This window comes from Sebastes umbrosus, chromosome 13 (genome assembly GCF_015220745.1).
Source record: "Sebastes umbrosus isolate fSebUmb1 chromosome 13, fSebUmb1.pri, whole genome shotgun sequence".
Classification (NCBI taxonomy): Eukaryota; Metazoa; Chordata; class Actinopteri; order Perciformes; family Sebastidae; genus Sebastes; species Sebastes umbrosus.
This window is the reverse complement of record NC_051281.1, coordinates 5,894,397-5,917,656: the sequence shown is the minus strand read 5'-3', so window position 1 is coordinate 5,917,656 and position 23,260 is coordinate 5,894,397. Positions and strand designations below refer to the sequence as shown.

The window sequence follows — 23,260 nt, the reverse complement described above, 5'->3', positions numbered from 1 at the left end:
AACTTAATCACTTCATGTCAGGATTAATCATGTAGAAGATGCTGTTAATTAATGCAACATAACATCTCAAACCATGGGAAATAAGTGTTTAATACAATAAAAAAAAGGAAGCAAAATGTACAACTCTCCAAAAAAAAGGAAAGGCTGGAATATTAATACTGACATTTAGTAAACCCTGATGGGGAGTTTGTGGCGCTAAATACATTTAAAACATGTATGGGCGGTGAACACATCACTGGAATACATATAACTATACTTTCGGTGCATTTGATCCCTTTCGTTCCCCCAAAAAGCAAAATAACATGCATCACAAATGGTTGAAATTTGCACAATGAATACTAACAGATATATACAACAACTTTGTGTCCTCTTTAAAAAAACATCCTTTTCATAGTATTAAAAGAGGACTCCACCGATTTAACATTTTCACTCCTATACCATTTCCAAACTCATAAAAACCGATGACGCAGAACCAGAGATTCTGTGCGTTCCAATATCCATACTACCATACTATTTAGTATATCCCAATACATCGTATGTCACATGCAGTATGCCAATAATACCAGGATGTACTACTTCATCCGGTTGCATTTTGCAGTATGCAAGCCAGCATGCTTTCCTGGATATTCTGACCCACAATCCTCTGTGCAGCGGATATATGCATGTCCCAATTGTATGCATACTGCATGCAACAGTATGTACTTAAAGTAAAAAGTATGCGATTTGGAACATAGCCATAGTCTTTTTTTTATTCCACAAATTCTTCTTCCTTGTCTAAACCTGGCACCTACATTACCCACAATGCATCATCAAACTTGTAGTCATCCAAACAAACCAACTCTTTATACAACCTTTTCTTGCAGTACTACTTCCCAAAGACCTGTACATAAACTTTAAAATCGGTGGAGTTCCCCTTTAAAAAAAAACACAGTCATCATCGTTTCAATATAACATCGTCTCTGAAGAACTTGATCCATTACAGAGAAAGGAGCAGGTGTATAGCCAGTACCATTATAAGATGTAAAGCAGCAATTTGACGAAAGAAAATACCTCATATCATGGCTGATGAAATATTAAATAATACTTTAAAATGTATGCATGATGAGACACAACCATTTCCAGAATGATTATGAATTGGCACCAGTCACGTTAAACATAAGGAGGGGGTCAACACACTGATATGACATGTTGCAAATGCCCATTTTAGTAAAAATCCTCCAGACAAAATACTGTTATCTTTACAAATGTACTATTGTCAGTACCAAAGTACACAGGAAAACTCCCTGATAAATATTCACATCCTGCCTCAGTCTATAAGAGAGGAGCTTTGACTCTTAAAGGTGATGTGAAGGAGTTGAAACATCGTGGAGGGAGAGAGATGAGGGGAAATTAAATTGTGTTCAACTGTGAAAGAAAACTTTATGAAGTGTGATCATGGTCAAAAAGAAAGTAGAGCCCGTTTCCCTTGTTTCACCACCAGTGTTGTTTCCAACGTATGCAGAAATCTGTGCTTGTGCTTTTTAGTTTTGTGACAATTTCCCATGAGCACCTGAACTGATCACAGGTTGGAAATCCTAAAAAAAAACCAGATTTAAATATGCGTAAAGTGTCTCCCATGGACGTGTAAAAGTTTGGACAGAGATCTAAATAATACCTCATTCTCATTATGGCTTCATTAAAAACATTTTTTTTTAAAAGTGCCGAGTTCTTCTACATTAAAGTCTCTGTTATTAAAAGCAAAATGGACAGTCTGTGGACTTTCCCAGAGTTCTCCTTCAGTAATCCAACAACGTTTAAATCCTGAATGTTATAGTCTGCGTTCGTCCCGCTCACATGCAGGTGACTTCAGCTTTCCCCTCTTCCTGCTCAAAGCCGCCTTCCTCCAGGTGGGACAGGGCGCTGGGATACCCGCCTCCGAACACCGGGAAGCCCCCGATGCCTCCGGCGGTCGGAGACGGCTCCTCTGGAGGGACGGGGCTGCTGACCGCTCGACTCACGGAGCGACTGGACACGTCGCTGTGCACAGATAGAACCTGGAGGACAGAGACAAGAGTTAGATCCACTTCAGATCAAAAGTACTGACTTTACAATAAAGTGATAAGTAATAAAGAGCAATAGATATTTTTATAGATCAGTAGATCCCTTCAGTTTTAAAACTAACAAATAAACTGCATCTAACAAACAGAAGGAGAGTTTACAACACTAAATACATAATGACGATTATAGCTTCATTTTATTTCCTTCTCTCTTCTGCTTACATTACTTTTAACTTTTTATGTGCATCACATATTCATAACAGTTTGTTCATCATTAGACAAAAAAAGAGATATGCAATATGGAATATGACCCAGTTTAAAGAAGACAATCTAAAAGTAAGGGCAACAACTCTTTGTTAACCTTCACTGAGCCACATCTTCAGTCTCAGATAAGCCACTGCTAGTGAAGTGTAACTTCCACTTTGCCCACCAGGGGGCGGTGTAGCCACATAAATAGCCTAATATAATATAGTGTGATCTTTAATAGTAAAAAGTAAAGTTTAATGTTCACCTGTATAATAAACTTTGTCACAACTCTTTAATAACTCAACTATCATTGAGGTACGGTGGCAAAAATGCTGAGAAGTAATATTAACACCTGTGCCAAATAGAATAACAATAAAAGTAAGATAAATTTAGTAAAATAAGTAAACTGCTCTACTCTTTATCACATCAGTCACCCACTTCTCCTCTCACCTGGTTCCTCGGTTGTCCCGACGTCTGACTTCTGACCGGCCGCTGCAGAAACACAACCTGCTTCGTGGCCAAGTTCCCGTCACTGCAACACACACACACAGAGGGATGGTTAGCTTATTAGAGCCGGCTTTAGAATGGACCAGGCTGGACTAGTATTATATCTACCTGTCATGACGGATGATGGGAGTGGGCAGCACACATGTGAGCAGCCAACCAAACTCAGCCAGAGTGTGAAGGAGAGGCCCGTAGTCTGTTTTCACGTTAGAGCCCTGAGTGGAAACACAATATACACGTATATAAGTTACTTACGGATAAGAGGGAAAAGATGCCAACATGTCTGGCTGATATCAGTCATAAATACAGTTATTGAACTATCCTGGCTTGGTCTCATGTTTTTTTTGGAGACCTAGTATTTTAGGGAACATTTAAAGGGCCAGTTCCCCCAAAACACCCACTTAGCCCTGTGTGTAAAAACTCAGCCCTCTCATTCATTTGATTGGAGCCGGCCCGTCAATGCAGCCGGGGTGCCATCACAGGGGACTCCAACAAAACAACGCAGGCTCGTCCGGTAATTAAGTTGAACTTGGCTCAACTTTTGCTGCAACGCAATACGACGTCATCTGGCAGGGCGCTGCGTTGGCCAATCATATAAATGCAAGCGCACATTCCTGGTGGATTACTTTGTAATGTGAACGCTGTATTTCCGTTCTTCAGTTCCTGTAATTCATCACGTGAGCTAGTAAAGTCACGGCGTTGGCTGGCTTACTGCCCCTACGAAGACTTAGCCACAGCAAGTGTCGTGCATCATAACATAGACCCAACTAATCAATTACCAAATTCATTGCCAACTATTTTCATAATCAATTTTAATTTATTTAATCGATTAGTTGTTGCAGCCCTTTAACAAACCATCTGGCGAGTCAGGTTAGATGAATTGAGCCTTTAAGGAAAGTATGAAAACATGGCATTGTAGTCTTCCAACTTTGGAAATGCTTTCCAGATCTAATCATTAAAGGGTTCTCCTGAATTACAAAGACATTTTCTAACATAAAACCAAAATACAGTGTCTGTCTGCACGGCCCAAAAACTACTATGAGTGAGTGACATAATGTTTTGTTTTTGACTCTTCACAATAAGACTTACTATCCTCTCACCCTTGAACAAATCACACTGCCTGCCCAATTCTGCACATTTATCTTCACATCACAATGCTTTCGTCAGAATGAGGTCATATATGATCATTATACGGCATTCACACACACAGACACTGACCTCGATGACAGTCCACTGCTCGACGACGATGGTGTCGTTGGCAGGAGGAGAGGTGCTTCTCTCCTCGTACACAAATAATCCCTCCAGTGATCGGGGCACCGGCTCACCTGAAACACATAAAGTCACTGTAAAATGATGTTTATATTGTCATGTTTTTATCATTATACTGTATATAAAAATCCACATTTATAACACAATCCTGTTAGTGCTGAAAGCCTGCAGAGGAAACGTGACGATGAGAGAATGTCATTGGGTTGATAATGACCCAGTTAATAGAAATAGGTTAAACTGTGTGTGGAGCGCTCAGAGTGTGAGTGTGTGTATTATGTCCATATATTTCAGGCCCTCAGAGGTCTGCAGATGATGTCTGCTAACCCGCCGAGGAACAGGAAGTGAGGTCGCCGAGGTCGGGAAGACGGCTCCAAATATAGAGGCGGCGGTAAGGAGAGAGGAGGAGGAGGGGAGGGACCGCAGCCAAAACAGGAAGTGAGTGAGTTTGTATGTATGTGTGAATCACTGTTTTATGAGAAAAAATAATAATGGAAAAGGTAGAGGAGGAAGGAGAAACACCAGCTGCTCTTAACCCTTAAAACCAATAAGGCTTCTTCTTTATCCTTTGGTATTTCTATTATTACTTAAGTAAAGGATCCGAGTACTTCTTCCACCACTGACCAGGATGTTCAAATCAAACCAACCTTTCGGCGTGTCCCAGTAGACGAAGGAGTCCACCAACGACCAGCCTTTGCGGTAGTAGGCGGCGGTCAGCTCCAGCCAATCAGCTTCCAGGGAGCTGACCACCTGGCCCTTCCTGGAGACGCGCATGGAGAGCGCCCCTTGGTGGTACTGACAAGCCAGTGAGTCCAGAGGAGCACAGCCCGGAGCCCAGGAGTGGAAGAAGACCAGCAGCCTCAAGTCTGGAAGAGAAGAAATACAGTTTGAGGTACTTGTACTTTACTTGAGTATTTATCCACTATATTTTGGAGGCAAATAAGGTACTTTTTACCCAACTATATTTATTTGACAAAATTAGTTTTACAACTTCTCGCCACTAACAAAGTCACTAACAGAGAGAGATAAAAGGTGCAGAGAAGAGCAGTGAGTGTCTCACCAGGACTGTAGGTGTTTTCCTCCAGCTCTCTGTCTCCGGGCGGAGTACGAGGAGGGCTGCGTGGCGGCGAGCGACAGCCCCTCTTCGGACTGTGCACCCTGCCGTTAGTGATCCCGCTCACCTGCTGGAGGACCGAGCCAACAAAACGAACGCCCCCCCGGGCGCTGCTGTTCACCTACCGGACGGACAAACACAGAGTCAGACACGCTGCCAACATCTAGCTCAACACTTTACAATAAAACAATACTGGAGACTCAACACCACACAAGTAGAGGTGCTTGGAAAGTAATAGAAACCAGAAAATACTGGATGTGAACAGAATTTATTTCCACTTTCAATGAGAACATGAGCCGCCCCCAATATTTTACGTATTTTATAGTCATGAAAGGGTGAAAGTTTCCTGTATTTTACTTATTTCAACAAGTCCTAAAACATGACTATTGTTATTATTATAAGCAGCTTTAAGTTCTGACAATGTCAAAGTGTCTTTTTTCCACATATTTAGGGATTTTATAGACCTGAAAAGGTGTAAATATCCAAATATTTCACTCTTTTTATGATTTAAGAGTCCTACAAAGGTGAAAGTATGTGTTTCACTTATTTTAAGCTTCTTTTGAGCATCTTAGAGTCCTGAAAAGATAAATGCATTCAGTATTTGATGTTTTTTAGAGACTTTAGAGTCATAAAAATGGGAAAAATATCCAAATTGCACTTCTTTAAGGATGTTTCCAGTATTTCATTTATTTGAGGGATTTTAGAGGCCTAAAGGGATGAACGTATACAGAATTATTTCTTTATTGCTTAAATCAATCATCCGGTGACCTCTCTGATTTATCTTGGGACCCCTTGGAGGCGGGGAACCACTGGACTAGAGTCCCTCATGTATTCATATATTTGTGCAGTAAATCTCACTGACCCTGTCGATGAGCGCTCGGACCGTGTCACCCGTCAGTGACTCTCCAGGTAACGGCCACTCCTCCACCTTCAACGTCGGCATGCTGTAACACATGGACGTCATCTGCTTACTGAAAACACAGACAGACAGACAGAGAGGAAAACATCTATTAGACAGCCAGGGAGACAAGTTCAGCCGTAACAGTGTTCGACGTTAAAGCTGCTCAGGTCAGTGGGGAGTTTCTGGATTTGTGTCCAGCTGGAGGGTCTATAGTTCACTTGTAATTGTCACAGAGCTGCAGACACCAACACATAAAGCATTTATAAGCTCAGCAGGAAGCGGCTACCACCTACTGTCTGAGCAATTAACACAGAGGGTAAACAACAATTTAGACAACTGAAGCGGTGACAGTTTGTACACAACATACTGCATTCTCAACATGAAAGTGACTTTTTGTAAAACAGTCAAACAGAGTCAGTGGTGGACGAGGTACTCATGTCTTTTACTCATTTACAACTAGTAGTAGTAGTAGTTTTAGAGCTCAGCTTTGCTATCGTTTATAGTATGTTATTGTTATTCTATGTTCATATTTGATATTTTCTGAGCTAGTATTATTTTGTATTCTAACATATTCTTTATATTGTGTATACTATAGATATTTATCTCTAGTGTTGATATGTATATTTACTGTGTATTCTTAGTTCCTGAACATTGCCTGGATAACCTGCTGCTGTAACGCAAGAATTTCCAAATTTGGGATCAATGAAGTACATCCATCTATCTATCTATATCTATCTAGTAGTAAAGTAGTAATCAAGTTTGTTACAAATAAAAGTCTTATACTCAAGATTTCACTTAAGTGAAAAGTACAAAAGTATTAACAGAAAAATGTAATTAAAGTATTAAAGTAAAATTACTTGTTGGATGGGCCCCTTTCAGACAGTTATATTATTACATATATCATATTATAGGAATATTATTATGATGTTTAACATGTAAGCAGCATTTTAATGTGACAGCTGGTGGAGTTGGAGCACATTTTAACTACTTTATATACTGTCGGATAGTTTAATCTATAGCACAGTATCATATTTTATAAATTGATCATATGTTTTGTTTATAAAATCTTGTAGTGGAGTAAAAAGTATAATATTTCCCTCTGAAATGTAATGGCGTAGACGTAGCATAAAATTGAAACACTCAAGTAAAGTACCTCGAAATTGTAGTGAAGTACAGTACTTGAGTAAATGTACTTGCCACCACTGTATAGAGTATTTCCCTTCCCTTTTTTGCATGAAAACACCATCATTAACATTATTAATTCACCTCTACTGCCATCCTATGAAATAAAATTTGATCATCATAGTTACAGTATCCCAACCAATCAAGCCCCAGAGATCAGAGATACTTCATCTCCATTGGCTGCTGTGGGACCCCTGTTGTTGGGTGGATTTCTCGCCAGTAGAAATCATGGTAGACATGAGTCAAACCAAAACATAGTCGTCTCCAGGCACGCCAGTCTGACCTCCTACCAGGGCTCTGCATTAAATATGCAGCTGACTTCATCCATCATTCATCTATTTACTACACAGTATGGAGATGAACATGTGGGCACACAGTGGGATGGCATGTGTGGCAGACGGAGGGGAGTCACATACAGCCTGTATACAGTAATCTTTATTGATTATATATTTATGTGATACTGTCGATCAATACTTAAAGGTCTAGATGATCCATGCCTATCTTACAGGGAGAACTCTATTACCATCAGTAATGGGGATCAACAGGGGTCTAATCTTGGTCCATTACCATTTATATTTGATTATACTGTACATAAATAACATTATTTGTCCTAGTCAGTATTTTTAATGTCAATTTGTATGCAGATGATACAGTTTTATATGTCCCTGGCTCCAATCCAACCCATACCAACCAACCCCCATAGGCTTGAAGAGGTGAAAGTGTCCAGTATTTAAATTATTTTAGGGACTTTTATATATCTGAAAAGGTGAATACATCCAATATTTTATTTTAAGGATTTCAGAGTCCTTCAAAAGTAAAAATATTTAGTATTTCACTTATTTTAAGTCCTGTAAAGATGAACGTATCCAGCATTTTACATATTTTAGAGACTTTAAAGGCCTTAAAATGTGAAAATATCCAATATTTGAGACTTTTGTCAATCAGTACTTTAATCAGTACTTGTGTCAATTTGTATGCAGATGATGCAGTGTTATACTGTATCTCTCTGGCTCCACTCCTACCCAGGCTTATTTTCAGTCGGCTTTTGATGCTAATACAGCCAATATTTTACTTTTTCAGTACTTCATTATCCATTTTTAGGCAGATGATACAATTTTATATGTCCCAGGCTCCACTCCAACCCTGACTAATGTTTTTCTTAATTAAATAAAGTTTCTAAATATGTGTGCGTACACTTGCAATGATGGAAAGAAGAAAACACTTAAAAGTAAGGGTCATTTCAAAGGGGCAAGTATTAAAACCAGAGCTTCATTTTAGGTTTAAGGTTTCAGGATTTGTGTACCTCGATCTGGGACGGGCCAAGACGGCTCGGTAGAGCAGGCTGAAGGGCAGTGAGCGGGTTCGGCCCACAGACAGGATGATGGGGTGCAGGGCGGTCAGGACGTAGCCTTGTGTATAGTAGGGCTGCAGAGCCTGGGGCAGCTCGGAAAGCGAAGCCACATACTGCACCGTAGGACGGCTACCTGCAGGGACAGAGAGAAACAAGTCAGTAAAATGCATTCTAGCTGGTTTATAAAGGTTACTACCAAATGCATTTCAGGTCCCTCCGAATGTGGACAAACTTCCAAAAGCTCCAAAATGCTAAGTACTTTCTTCCTCCAAACACCTAAATTGTACTTTACAAGCATCTTCTGATGAGTCTTGTCAGTCAACTGTGAAATTACAGGATATTTAAGACACATTTTTTAAGCAAAGATACCAAAGATTCACTGGTTACAGCTTCTAAAATAGGAGGATTTAATGCTTTTCATTGTCGTACATGATCGTAAACTGAATGTCTTTGAGTTTTGGATTGCACAAAACTATCAATTTGAAGATAATGGGAAATTGGCAATTACAATAATACCCACACTATGTTTGTCAGTGTTTCTCATACATAGAAATTATTTTGTCAGCCTGTAAAACAAGGTCTTTTGTCAGATTAGTGTTTCTGTATTTCAACAGTCGGCTTGGGAATTCAGTTAATAGTGCAGATTAGTTGTAAATTATGGTGGCATGATGCAGTTCATTGGCCTTTTGCAGCAGACTGTTAATGCCCTGTCCTGTTTTTAGCCTTAAAATCTCCCCATCCTCCATCCCAACAGCCCAAAACACAAAGATCTCTAGTTGACAATTTGTTTGAAACACTGACACCCATACATCAGGACCATTTACTCCATTCACAATACAACACAAGACCAGTGTTATCAAATGTATCTACCACAGCGAAAGCTGCTGAACCATGGGTGAAAGCCCAAAATGGCGAGAAACGGATGTGTTTTCAGATTTGTCTGTATTCTTATAAACATGGGACACTGTCCACCATCAAAAACCATGCACACTGTCTGGGAAAGTTTTATTTCCCTTCCTGTGCAATGACTTAAACATCACTTTTCCACTGTTGCTACTTGAGTGCAGACACACACACATATGCACACACAAACACATGGGGTCCGCCAGATGATAATGACGGAGCATAACATTTATTTTTAGTAAGTTATCTCATCTGGAACCATTTATTAGACATACTTCCACATATCTGGTCAACATAAATCCTATGGCGTGTGAAATTGACATGTCACCACCAACTCCTTTACAGTAAGCCTCTTGCAATATGAATATAAAGATGTTGCAGATCTGGAAACTAAAAATGTCTGCTTCTGCTGCTTGGTCTGAGACTTTTAATATCCTGGATCCAGCTGTGTCTGGTGGCTTCAAAGACTGATGACGGCCATAAAAACAACAACCACCAACCCAGGCATGTTGAGGGAATCACCACATCACCACACTCTTAAGTAAAGGTTAAATATATATATATGAATACACACACACAAACTGTATGCATATTTTTAGTGCTGCTCCTCCAGCTCTGATGTCTAATGTGGTTTTCTGTCCAATACCAAAGGTGTGGCTCTGAGACTGGCACACACACAGAAACATGCTTATATTTAATAGATATAATCTTTACGCTGCTGTGATATCATCTGGGCCATCGATTATTATAGGGTTGCAACCATAGACTTTATATAAGAAGTGGATGTAGGCAACCTCCGGGTCTGAGAAGTGAAGCCAATGCTGAAGTGCCTTAAACTTGCATTCTCTCTAATAGCCAGCAGGGGGCGACTCCTCTGGTTGAAAAAAGAAGTCTGATTGTATAGAAGTCTATGAGAAAATGAGCCTACTTCTCACTTGATTTATTACCTCAGTAAACATTGTAAACATGAGTTTATGGTTTCAGTCGCTAGTTTAAAGTCTTCTTCAACACAGCATGATGTTCATTTAGTAAATTATGGTCCCATTTAGAGTCAAATAGACCATGAAGCAGGGGATGCTTTAGGGCGGGGCTACTTTGTGATTGACAGGTCGCTACCACGGCATTGTCCGGTCTGGGAGTTGTCCGTGTTTTCATCTTACATCTTTAACCCTTTCACTGTGTGTTTTCAGTTCATGAAAATTAATTATAACCTTTTTGGTTGCCTAAAAATGTCTTATTCAGCATTCGGTTGCACTTAGTTCCACCCTCTCGTGTCACTTCTGGTTGCAAAAAGCCAAGATGGCGACGCCCAAAATTTCTAACTCAAGGCTTCAAAAACGGCAGTACACAAACCAACGGGTGACGTCGCAGTGACTACGTCCAATTCTTATATACAGTCCATGGTATTTATTGATGTGTTGTTGATATTTTGATGTATTGCTTTTGTACTTCTACTCTTTGAGATGTACCTTCTTGACTTGTTAATTGTTTTTAGATATACAGTATATACATATATACACACACTTAAAAACGGATACCACACCCATATATATACAGTTTTATGCATTTTGATAAAGATCCAATTTTGTGGCTTGGTTTCTGTGTGTAGGCGTCACTTGAATGTTTTTTGCATGTCTGTCTATCACTGTGTGTATTTTGATGATGTATATTGCAACTTGTGAACTTAATTAACACCTTTAGAGGATTGTGCAGGCTTGAGTGGGAAGTACACACTCTCCCACTGCTTTTTAAAAAAAAAGATCACAGGTTTTGTCATCTTCACCCATCTCTCATTTCAGTTCACATGTTCTCCATTTCCTCACCAGTTGAGAGGTATAAAGAGTACACAGTCAGTGTTGAGGAGCTGCTGCTGCTGCTGGTTGTTGTTTGTGTTGAAAACCCTGGCTGGAAATCCCTGTGACCATCACCATACTTCCTGTGTCCACAAAGAGTGGCTGTTCACAGAGGGGCTTGGCTATGTGCCCCGTGAAAACACACACTCACACACACACACACACAGTCCATTTAACGCATTTCAAGTTGTGTGTCTGTGTGTGAGAGCATTCCTCACTACAACCCCCCACATTCTCACGAACAAACACCCCAGAGATTGGGGAGACCAGTCCACAGCTGAGATCCCTGCAGCCTCTGAATAGTTAGTCTGGCTGGCTCCATTATGAGACTAAAGACCACCAGAACCTCAATGAAACCACTAAAGCAGGGGCCGGGCAAACACAGCTACAGTTTACTGGCATTCCTGTGGGTTTAAACGCCACTCTTTAACACGGGCATGAACATGTTGCAGCTTGAGTTGATGCAACTTTTAGGACAACTTTCTTCTCCTTTAGAGGATGAAACGGAGCCAGTCGAGTCAAACGTGGATCACTAGCATTGTCTGGAGGGGTCACGCTGACAAAACAGGCGACCACGCTGCAGATAATGGCTCCCAGGAGGACCATGATGTCATGCACACACACCTCCGACCGAGGCTTTTGTTGTGGGCTTTTTGCTCGTCTCCTCCCCTGCTTTCAGACCTCACACCCCCCTCCCATCCTGCCGCCACTCGGGGCACACTGAGGCCTCTGTTCAGGGCTGTGTGGGAGAAAGAATGAGGAGGAGGAAGAAGAACGGAGGACTAGCAAAGAGGGGAAAAAAAGGGGGGAAAAGATGTAGAGGTAGCTGGCAGGATGGAGGCTCAAGAGGAGTTGAGTAACAACTGAGGGCAAAGAGAGGGGCGACAGAGCCGAGAGAGAAAAGGAGGCGAAGGAGGGAGGAAGGAGCCAGACAGGAGTTACAAGATGGATTTTATGAGCCTGTATGTGAATGGGAGAGAAGGTGTGAAAAGGAGAAAGCAGCCTGGCAACAAGGAGCCGAGAAAACAAGAGTAACACTAGAAGGAAAAACAAGCAGCTCTTTGAGGCTGCTTTGATGCTAACACGCTAATGTCAGCATGCTCGCAAGGACAGATTTAGCAGGTATAATGCCACATTTACGTTATATCACTTAGACTGTAATTATAAGAGCAACCGAGTCCAAAAAAACAGCCTCTGAGTTGTAATTCTCAGTCTGAGATATTGTGAATTTCTGACTCCCATAATGGCAGCAAAGCCTCCATCACTGTTACATCTAAATAAAATCAATTCAGCTAATTCAAAAGAAGATATACGCAGTATGTTTACATCTGGTTTCACTTGTTAAGATGCCGCTCCAAATCCATGGCATCGCAAAAGTAACAGGCTATTAACATTTTTAAATAATGGGTCTAAGAGGCGAGTAGTGGGGGTAAACCCTGTGTGAACTATTCAGAGTTGGAACAACAGGAAGCTTTCCGGTTCTTCCCATCTCTGCAGACATTACATCATTCCTTTTATGGCTGATTTAGTGATAACGCCACGTTTCCACATATCTCTGTGTACCAATGCAAATCAACTGGAGGTTCATTCATTCCTATGGGAACCTCCGTGACTGCCGATGTGTTTGCGAAACTCCTCTTTCCATTTTCTTCAATCCGTTTTTCCTCGAGTACGTTGAAACAATTTAACTTTTGCGGCAGATAACAGACAGACCGTATGCAAAAAGTGAAAAGTAAAAAGTTCGACAGCATATTTAGCAGTTTGTGAACACTGTTGTTAAAAGATGTACAAACCTATGCACGCGCTCTACTGTATGTTTCACAGCTAGTATGCTACCAATGTTAGCTAACATGCCGTTGAACTTTTCACTTAGAAAACATGTGACTTGTCTAGACTGGATGGCAAAAAACAGACAGTAACTCATAGATATAAAAACAATGTTTCTATCTATGTAGTAGCTTCTCTTACATATCTGTGGTAGAGTTTCTATCCATCCGTAAAGAGATGCATTTCCTTGTGTTGAACACTTGGGAACATAATCCATATACTAAACGAATTTACGGACACAAAACAAAACTGTGTGGATACGAGGCGTAAACCAAAATATTAGATAATGGTGTTAAATTAAAAGTTAAGTCAGCAGCAGAAACAAACTGAGAACACAACATTGACAAATCATCACCTTTTAAGTTGATATGGTGAACTTGTTAGCCAACAGTTGCTTTTTTACACATCCAGCAGTTACAGAGCAACTTTATCATTCATTTAGAGTCGTGTTTGTGGCCACCTGATGAAGTTAAGTCACATATTCAATCTCTTTTAGCTCCATTTTTGGTCTCCACCAACTCCTGAGGGAAATATCTGTCTCTTTAGCTGCTAAATGCTCCACTATGTCCACTAACTAGTCTCTGACTATGTCTGTCTGAGATATGCTGTTGAGCAGGTAGTGTACAGTGGGTTTTTACAGCTTTATCTCTCTGAAAACGTCGCTATGAGAGCGGTGTGAGTGAACCACTACAGTAAAGTTGTGGGCCGAACAGAACAAACAATAGGCTGAAAGTCAAACCAACCAACCGAGTGCTGATTAGAGATGATTAATGATGATTGTGACCGTCTCATCTCAACATCAGCCACATTATGCCAATCAAACCTCCTCTCACACTGGGATCAAAGGTTCGCACCGCCCTTCAAATGTCCTCTAAATGTAATAATGAAAGTACTGGCTTTAATCTGAAATAATCCCGCATGGACCGTTAGATTTCCAGATTAGACAGAGATTACAGCAAATTGCACTCATCCCTGGAAATAATGACGAGTAGGCAGGCAGATAGACACCCTTTTACAATCAGGACAGTGAATCGATGCCGAGGAAGGTCAAACCACATCTGAACTAATCAGTCGCCATCTCTCAACGGACTGGAAGGAGGATTCAATTCATCCCACATTTCCTTCAACCGTCTTTGGCTCAGTTCATCCAACCAGCGATGAATACACGTCACCTCAGGTTAAGCCATCTCTCCACCCGCAAATCCCTTTGTACCGTCCCATTTGTTCATCTAGTCCTGACCTGCCATCGCTGTGCAACCTTCACATCATCCTCTTTTCCTTGATTCCCTTCATAGTGCACTTCAAGTCTTTGCATGACACTGTGTTTCAGAGCCTCAGGCTTCATGCAGGAAATCATTTGTTGCAAGAGGAAACACAGTCTGTCTTTACAGGAGAAAGCTAATTTTCTTCAGTGACATTTCACTTTGAGATAAGGTAGAACTTTATTTACCCCGAGGGAAATTGTTGTGCAGCAGTTGTGGTATAAAGTAGGAAATAATGCAAATATAAAATATCAATAAAATGTGCAAGCATAAAAATATCAGGCTGTTTTCTTAACAAGTCTACAACCATGCTAGTGGTTAAACGTCATCAAGCCGACTCGTCCTCCTTTAAAGCCTTGTTGTGTATACTTGCAGTCCTGCCACCGTGGTGTAGTTTGTTTATAGCCTAACCGATTGCATTCACACTTAAAAAAATCATAAAAGTAGTGTTTATCTCACTGAACAAAACAGTATCATAAACGTTTGTTTGCTGCCACAGGTCTTATTTTCTGCAATAATACAAAACCCAATGGAAAAATCCCATCTGCTTTTTGTCGAGGGAACCAGGGTGATGCTAACTTCCTGGTTGGTCTACAAAAATACTTCATCCATGCAGCAGTCTATTGTGGAGATATTAAGTCTGGACCAAAGTGGTGGACCATGCAACATTGCTGACATGCTGCTATAGCTAAAAAAATCTCCATACACACTAAAACAAAAGAAAAAACGCTAAATTATCTTCTGCTTGACAAACAACAAAACTGGTAAAGACACAGCCAGGACACTCTTTAACCTCCGCCCTGTCCCCGCCTGCTCTCCATCATCACCTGCACCATGTTTTAATGAAACTAATGATTAAGTTGTTCTCATTTACAGATTTTAGAGATCAGATCTTATAAACAAGTAGCGCTGTCCTCGACCAAAGAAATTCTTTGTCGACTAATCGGTTAGTTTCTTTTAATCGACAGATCTGTAAAACTGAGTTTCTCCACAAAGAATCACACAAAAGCACCACTTTAAATCTTGTGTTTACCAGAGATGTGCTCATAAGTTTCTTGGAAATACGTCATTCAGCAAGAAAAAAGCATCAAAAATGACTAATCGACTAAAGAAATCTTAGTCGACTAAGACCAAAACGACCGATTAGTCGTCTAATTGACTAAGAGGGGGCAGCCCTAGAAACAATATATACAAAAAAAAACAACCATGAAAAACACCCAAAAACAAAAAAACACAAACAACTTAAAGTCAACACCTGTAGGCTATTGTGTGTCAAGTTATGTTGACATTAGTATATTGACATTAGTGCGGATGTGACTTCTTCAGCTCAGCGAACACAGAGGTTGTTTACTGGACTGAGCTGCTTTAAAAGTAAGGAACACAATGAGCAGTTTGCAATGAAAAGATCGATACCTTTATAAAGACCACATGATTTCTGGCTCTCACATACGTTGCCATGCGGCTATAGCAGTAATGAGCTCAGGGAAGCATTAGCCATTAGGTGCTTTGATGTGCTGCCTCTGGCTCCAGGCCTCCACGTCCAGTCTCTGCTCTCAGTCGGGAGTCAAAACGAGGCCAAGCTGACTGGGAGCTCTGCCGCTACCGGGCACAGATTCACTGGGAGTGGTGTGTGTGTGTGTGTGTGTGTGTGTGTGTGTGTGTGTGTGTGTGTGAGGCAGATAAAAGTAAGAGTTGTGACAGTAGCTCTATGTGTGTGTCCCAGAAAAGCTTCATCGTTTCAAGGAGAAGCCAGGCCAGAGATGGGTGGAGTGGTGTGAGGAGGACGATGGCGTCCTGGTTACTATAAACTACAGAGATCTGCGTCTTTGCAGAGCGGGCTTCTTTAAATCAATACGGGTATTTTCTTGTGAAAAAAGGTGGTGCAGGTGGAACTTGCCTGAACAAAAAAACATCACAGAGAAACAGCTCAACAAGATAAATACTATGCAACAAGAAGAAATGTGAGGTGTGGTCAGGCCAGGTGCTCGTCAAGAATGGCATGTACTGACATATAAGTCTACTGACTCCTCATACCTCCTCTTAAACAAACTCAATCAGTCCATTAAAGCTGGAAAGACATTGTGAGATTTTATTAATCTTGTATGTTGTGTTAAAACAAGATGCCTGAGTCTTCAATGTTGACACAAATAGAGAAAGGCAGCATTACTTTGTGTAATTCTATTATGAATAGAGGAGAATATGCAGCTGCAGGTGGATGAAGATGCCGACAGTCTGATCTGGTCTGCAGAGAAGTTTAGTTTTATATCACGACAAGAGACTACAGTTTTAGCCAGAACATGTAAAATACAACTCCAATAATATTAAAACAACGGTTTCAACAGTTTATAACGGATCTTTTGACAGCAGAACATGTTGGAAATCGGACCGTAGAACTGCAAGACAACCAGCCAGCTATCCAACTGATCGTCCTAAAGCCAGATCATTGATCGTTCAGGTGATTAACCTGGCGTTATGACCTCAAAATGCACATCTAATGACAACCGATCTGGCCGAAATTCAGCCTGATTCTAAAATTAGTTGGCTGCAGCCAATTCCGGTAAAAAAAACAGTGTCTGCCCGGTTTAAGGTAGAGTAAAAATAAACGGCTCATTCTAAGGTAACGAAAACACAACGATTCTTATTTTCAGGTGATTATACACTAAAGAAAACATAATTATTAATATTATATTCCATTTCTGCCAATATATCCCCCTACATGTTACACACTGTTCCTTTAAGATGGATAAATAAATGTCTTGATTCACAATAACCTGTTTTGAAGGGGCTGCGGCAATCAAGATATAAGACTAGTCCTGTCATGCCTGGACATTTCATCACATTTTACCTGGCTCGTCTGTGAATCTGGGAGCACATCACATATCTTCTCCATCATGGAGTAAAACGAACCCTGCAGAGCCTCATGTGAAGCGAGAGCCAGGAAAACGCATATTTAGTGGCACAAATTGGCTTTTAATGGGTCTTTTCAGCTGTCATTTGGCAAGGAGAAACTTGACTGACTAAACCAAGACATTGATTAAGCCAATTTTTTTTAAAAACTAAATCATAAAATGAGGTGATTAACACAGCTCTGACTCAAGTAAACAATCTTGTAAAAGACGGAGAGAACATCCTGTGAGGATGCCAGCCGTCACCAGACCGCACATGACTACTAGAGATTGGAATCACTCCCGTTTATCTTTAGCTCTGCCAATTATGGAGAATTCACACTTTGAGAGAGACGCATATTCGCACATTTCAAATCAGCGATGATGAAACAAATCCAACAAGACAGAGAAGAGATATTAAACCTGCATTTGTACTATTAAATCACATCGTAAAAATTAATTTAGTGTGGTGGATTCCTCTTTTCTTCTCTTCATAAAGAGCAACTCGGATAAGCAAATCACAAAACATACAGCTGTATACTGATAATATATTACAGGCTTTAATGACTTGACCCACATGTGGAAGTATTCAGGGATGCAAAGTGACCAAATTTAGGTCAGTGAGCGCCGGTTTGATCATTCACAGGTGAAAAAGTCTTAAATTTGTAGAGCATGTCTGGCTCAGGAGGACACAGCTGGACAAGATTTTCCAAGTTTACATCCCAACTGAGCTACACAACAATGTTCCTCTCTAGCTGTACGACTTTAGTCATGTCTGATCACGAAGAGAAGCATCTGAGATGTAATCTGATTACTGGCGTTTGTTTAACCTATGACTCACACCCACACTGTCTGAAGGACTGTATTTATAAGTCGGTCTGAGAGCAGAACTCATGACTCCCTGCTGATGACAGGGACGATAAAAGAAAAAATCCCAAAACAAAACCGTATTCAGCCGAGGAGCATTCACTAATAAAAGATGTTTTAGCCCTGATCCTGATCTGAGTCCTTTAATATTGAGAATCTGTTGATAATGAGTTTGATCTGATGCTCAAATTGAACTAAATGTTGATTAAATATGTTGAACTAACAGGTATAGCTACTTAATCTGACACACTTTGTTTTTCATGAGCTAAGTGAAAGAAACCCTGGAGCTCCTGGTTCAAACATATTAACTTTAGAAGGTTTAAATGAATGATATGATGTGAATAAAAGTCTAACTAGGAGGATGTGACTCCTGAAATTGACAGAAGATGAATCACTCTCTTGGAGTTGTTGGAACTACAGAAATACAACGCGGTTGCAGAGTGGTGTTAACTCAATTTAATCCGATCACTTTTGCTGACGACAATTAGCGTCAGTGTAGCTAATCCATGCATTTTGCCAGCCTCAGTGAACTCAGAGTCACTCACAGTTCAACCAAATAACTTTACACCAATCTGATCCCCCGGTTTGGTATCTGGGACGATAATGGCCTCATTATTAAGTGGATCTGTTATCGGCCAGACGTGACCGATCCACATTAAATACGGTTTCTTTGTCAACGTCATCAAATTCTTTCAGCTATCACTACTTTCAGTTTAGTCATGGAGGGAAGTCAACTTTAACTTGCAACTATTTTGATAATTTTCTTTAACAAAAATGAAAAAATAATTTGTTCCAACTTCTCAAATGTGAATATTTTGTGTTTATATTTAAACGGAGACACACATTACGACCATTGAGCCGATAATGAATGGCGATTGATCAAGTTGGACTGGGGTTGTGTCGAATACTGTTTCCCACGCGATATACACCGATCAGCCATAACATTAGGTCAGCATGGGCACCCTGACCGGTCTGCGGCTACGCAGCCCCATAAGCAACAAACTGCTCCTCACTGTGTGTTCTGACACCTTTCTATCGGAACCAGCATTAACTTTTCAGCAATTTGAGCTCCAGTAGCTCTTATATTGGATCGAACAACACGGCCAGCCTTCGCTCCCCACGTGCATCAATGAGCCTCGGGTATAACCCTGTCGCCGGTTCACCTTCCTTGGACCACTTTTGGTAGGTCCTGACCACTGCAGACCAGAAACATCCCACAAGAGCTGCAGTTCTGGAGATGCTCTGACCCGGTCGTCTAGCCAGCACTATTTGGCCCTCGTCAAAGTCGCTCACATCGTTACGCTTGTCCATTTTTTTCTGCATCCAACACAAAGTTCACAATGTTCACTTGCTATCTGATATATCCCCCCCACTGCCAGGTGCCATCGTAACGAGATAATCAATGTTATTCACTTCACCTGTCAGTGGTTTTAATGTTACGGCTGATCGTGTATGTTTCCCCCTCCTAAACCTGAGCCAACTCTTATCCCTAACCCTGACCACCGAGGGGGGCGCTATCATTCTAACAGGAGAGAAACTCTATTGACGAGGGAACAGACTTCGGGTCTGTGACGATGACATCACTTGTGTGTTATCATACCGGTAAATAAACTGCTTTACCCGAAGTTAGCTTTGTTTTACAAAGTCCATGTTACCCACGTACTGTATCTCCATCCACGATCTCACCTAAACAATTATTATTTTTTCATATTTTTTGGGGGCTTTTTCAGCACAGATGTCACACACCGCATATAAACAGTATACAAGCTGCTGGTTGGCTTCCATGTTTGTTTTGGTACACAAACACTCCATCAGTCATTACTGAGCAGTGTGTGTTGTGTGGTGTATTTACTCAGTCGTAAGGTTTATGCTGCTTCCAGACTGTCAAATTGGTGTAAACAATCTTTATGTGTGGTTTGTTTCAGATATACTATATAAAGGCTTTAGTCTTCTATGACAGTAAATTAAATACTGTTGAGTTTGAAGACGTCACCTCTGGGGTTAGGACACTAATGTGCCATTTTTCACTATTTTCTGACATTTTATAGGCTAAAGCTTATTAGTTGATAATGAAAATCATCATTATGAGCGGATCTCATGCAGACAGGACTGGATCCATGCTGAGTGTTGGACAATCCTGAAGTCATTACTTCCCCGACGGACCCCCCGCTCTAATTTGGAATGCAGCACTTTTTCCCTCCGTGATTCATTACGGTGCCGGCCGGCTGTTTACATGCTCGGCTCCCATTCAGGACTTTAATCACCGTTTCCTTCCAAATAGGTCAGAGTCACAACAGCCAGTCTGAGGACCAGATGAACGGATTATCCCTTAAAAAATGTCAACCTCTCGGCCATCTCGGATTATCACACATGTTCAAATTAGATCCCATAATCACAGCAGGTGGCTTTCTCTCTGCATTCTGCTGCACATGGGAAGTGGTGTGTGTGTGTGTGTGAATGAGTGAGGAAGACGGCAGGAAAAACCCTTGTGTGACCTATTTCTAGACAGCCCTGTTGCTAGGAAAAGTCCACAGTTAGATGCTGTGATGTTACACAGTTTGAAAGGGCTTTAAAATTAAATAGGGTGACGTCTAAAAACCATTAATAGGTAAAAACAGCCCCTAATGTGTGAATAACAAAGTGATACTATGCACCAATAAAACAGGGTGTTTGCTATTTAAGACCAATTTAAAGGCAAATAAACAAAGAGGAATGTTTTAGTTAAAAGAAAGAACAAGTGGTAGGCCTTTTTAACACAATAAATAACATAATAATGTTTATTAGAGGGGCCAAATTAATGACATACATCCTTATTGTAGTGTGTTTAGCTCCAATAAGATCACATTAGTGACATGACAATAGTTAAGAGTGATAAATGCAAAGTAGAGCTGCAAAATAATGATTAAACTGTTGATTCTTTTTTCTGATAAACTGATTTGTTCTATGAAATGTCAGATAACATTGAACACTACAATCACAATGTCCAAAAGTCCAAATTGATGTCTTCAAAATGTCTTGTTTGGTCACACCAAAAGCTCCAAAGTTCAAAGATATTAAACTTATAATGATATAAAATAGAAAATGGCATAAAATCTTCACACTGGAGGAGCTGGAAGCAGCAAATGTTTTGGGTTTTAGATTGAAAAAATGACATAAAACAGTAATTAATGGTCAAAATATTAGACAATTACCATTCAGTTGAGATATTGAATAATTAACTAATTGTTTCAGGTCAAATAAAATGTCAGAAAACTTCCCAACAAGATGAAATCTTCAAATTACTACTAAATATTTCTATTATATGTCATATTATGCTATAGTTTTTATCACTGCTTTTATTCATTTGTTTTAATTACATCAAGATAAGCCTGTGGAATGACATTGTTCCTGAGTATAATGACAATAAAGATCAATACTGCCGTATATATGACCAAGAAAAGCAACAAATCATCACATTTGAAAACCTGCAACCAATATCTTTCTGTCACTTTCCAAACAAAAAATTACAAAACAAATAGATAAATAAATAGAAAAATAAATGTTATTTATCTATTTATTTATAAAGAAATTAAATAAATAAATATATTATTTATTTATTTTCTTTGTTTGAAAAGGGTCACTGTGTCACTTTTCAACAAACAATTTAAAAAAAAATAGATAAATAAATATGTTATTTATTTATCTATTAATTTATTTATAACGAAAATAATAAATATATATATCATTTATCTATTTAAAAAAAAAAAAATTGTTTGAAAAGTGACAGAAACTAATAAAGTAGTTGCTGATTAACTTATTCTGTTAATCGATTAATCAAATAATCAATATATCAAATATATTCAATTTAATAAATATTTATAAACACAGAAAAGCAGCTTGAACTAAATAAAGATTGTTTGAATGACTTAAATAATTAATCAAATTAATTTTCTGTGCATTGACTAATCGATATAATTGATTATTGTTTCAGCTACAACATGAAGTGCTGTCTTGGTGAACACATAAAGGGAGTTTTATCAGTATAATTAGAGACACATTGATTGATTGATTGAGGTGAAAACGTGGATCTTGTCCTCTTACCTTCCAGGCTGAAGTCCAGCAGCACATACTCCAGCTGGGTCTCGGTCTTGGTCTCTACTTGCGGTCTCTTCAGGGTGGAGTAGATCTTCCCGGGGCTGCTGTCCTCCGGGTCCTCCAGCTTCCTCAGGCCGCAGCCCATGGCCTCTGAGGCGGGGAGAGGAGACAGGACAGCCCGGTGAGAGGAGGAGCAGACAGACGGATCTCTCTCTGGAGAGATTCAACTCTTCACCGCTCCATCACCTCCTCCAGGACTCCTCTCCGGTTAATCCCTCTGAGAGTCACTGGAGTAACGGAAACCAGCCGGTTACCGGAGAGCAGATTCCCGGTTGATTGTTGAGAAAGTGTCCCGCTGATGTGGCTGCAGGTCTGAAGCGTGGAGAGGAGGAGCTGCTCTCTCTCTCTCTCTCTCTCTCTCTGGAAGAAAAGTTTACTCCACAATCAATCAAGGCTGCAAGAATAACACTACTTCCGGTCACTCTTTCAAAATAAGATACTGAAGTTAACTCTTGTTAATGATTCAGGATGGTTAGTGGCTAAGTCAGGGGTCAGCAACCTTTACTATCAAAAGAGACATTTTAGGCAAAAAAAAAAAAAGAAAAAAAATTCTAATTGTTTTCTTTCTTTATAAATAAATAAATAAATAAATAGATAAATAAATAACATATTTATTTATTTTTCTACTTATTTATCTTTTAATTTTTTGTTTGAAAAGTGACAGAAAGATTCTGGTTTCAGGTTTTCAAATGTGGTTATTTGTTGCTTTTCTTAAAACATTTGAGATTTCCAGAATAAAGTCATAATATTGAGAGATTCAAGTCATAAATTTATGAGAAAAAAAGTCGTAATATTACAAGAATAAAGTCATAATTTAACGATAAAAAAGTCGTAATATTACGAGAATAAAGTCATACGTTTACGAGAAAAATGTCGTAATATTACGTGAATAAAGTCATACGTTTACGAGAAAAAAAATCGTAATTTTA

The 23,260-nt window shown here is 39.9% G+C and overlaps 1 protein-coding gene across 1 annotated transcript; it reads right to left on the bottom strand.

The window, feature by feature from the left end:
• Positions 1–69: 69 nt before the first annotated feature.
• On the bottom strand, positions 70–22,774 carry rftn2 (raftlin family member 2). Its single transcript, XM_037789494.1, has 9 exons — positions 22,278–22,774; positions 8,553–8,733; positions 6,029–6,137; positions 5,113–5,287; positions 4,700–4,918; positions 4,005–4,111; positions 2,898–3,001; positions 2,733–2,814; positions 70–2,033 (listed from the first exon to the last, which is right to left on the bottom strand). The coding sequence occupies exons 1-9, from the start codon at positions 22,414–22,416 to the stop codon at positions 1,830–1,832; spliced, it is 1,320 nt and encodes a 439-aa protein (XP_037645422.1). The 5' UTR covers positions 22,417–22,774; the 3' UTR covers positions 70–1,829.
• Positions 22,775–23,260: the final 486 nt, after the last annotated feature.

Bases quoted from the DNA above. Each gene is read 5' to 3' on its own strand.
- rftn2 (XM_037789494.1), bottom strand. From the start codon at position 22,416: ATGGGCTGCGGCCTGAGGAAGCTGGAGGACCCGGAGGACAGCAGCCCC. The intron at 3,002-4,004 runs GTCAGTGTCTGT...GTTTCCACTCAG, and splicing joins AGCAGTGGACTGTCATCGAG to GGCTCTAACGTGAAAACAGA. The intron at 2,815-2,897 runs GTAGATATAATA...TGTGTGTTGCAG, and splicing joins CCCATCATCCGTCATGACAG to TGACGGGAACTTGGCCACGA.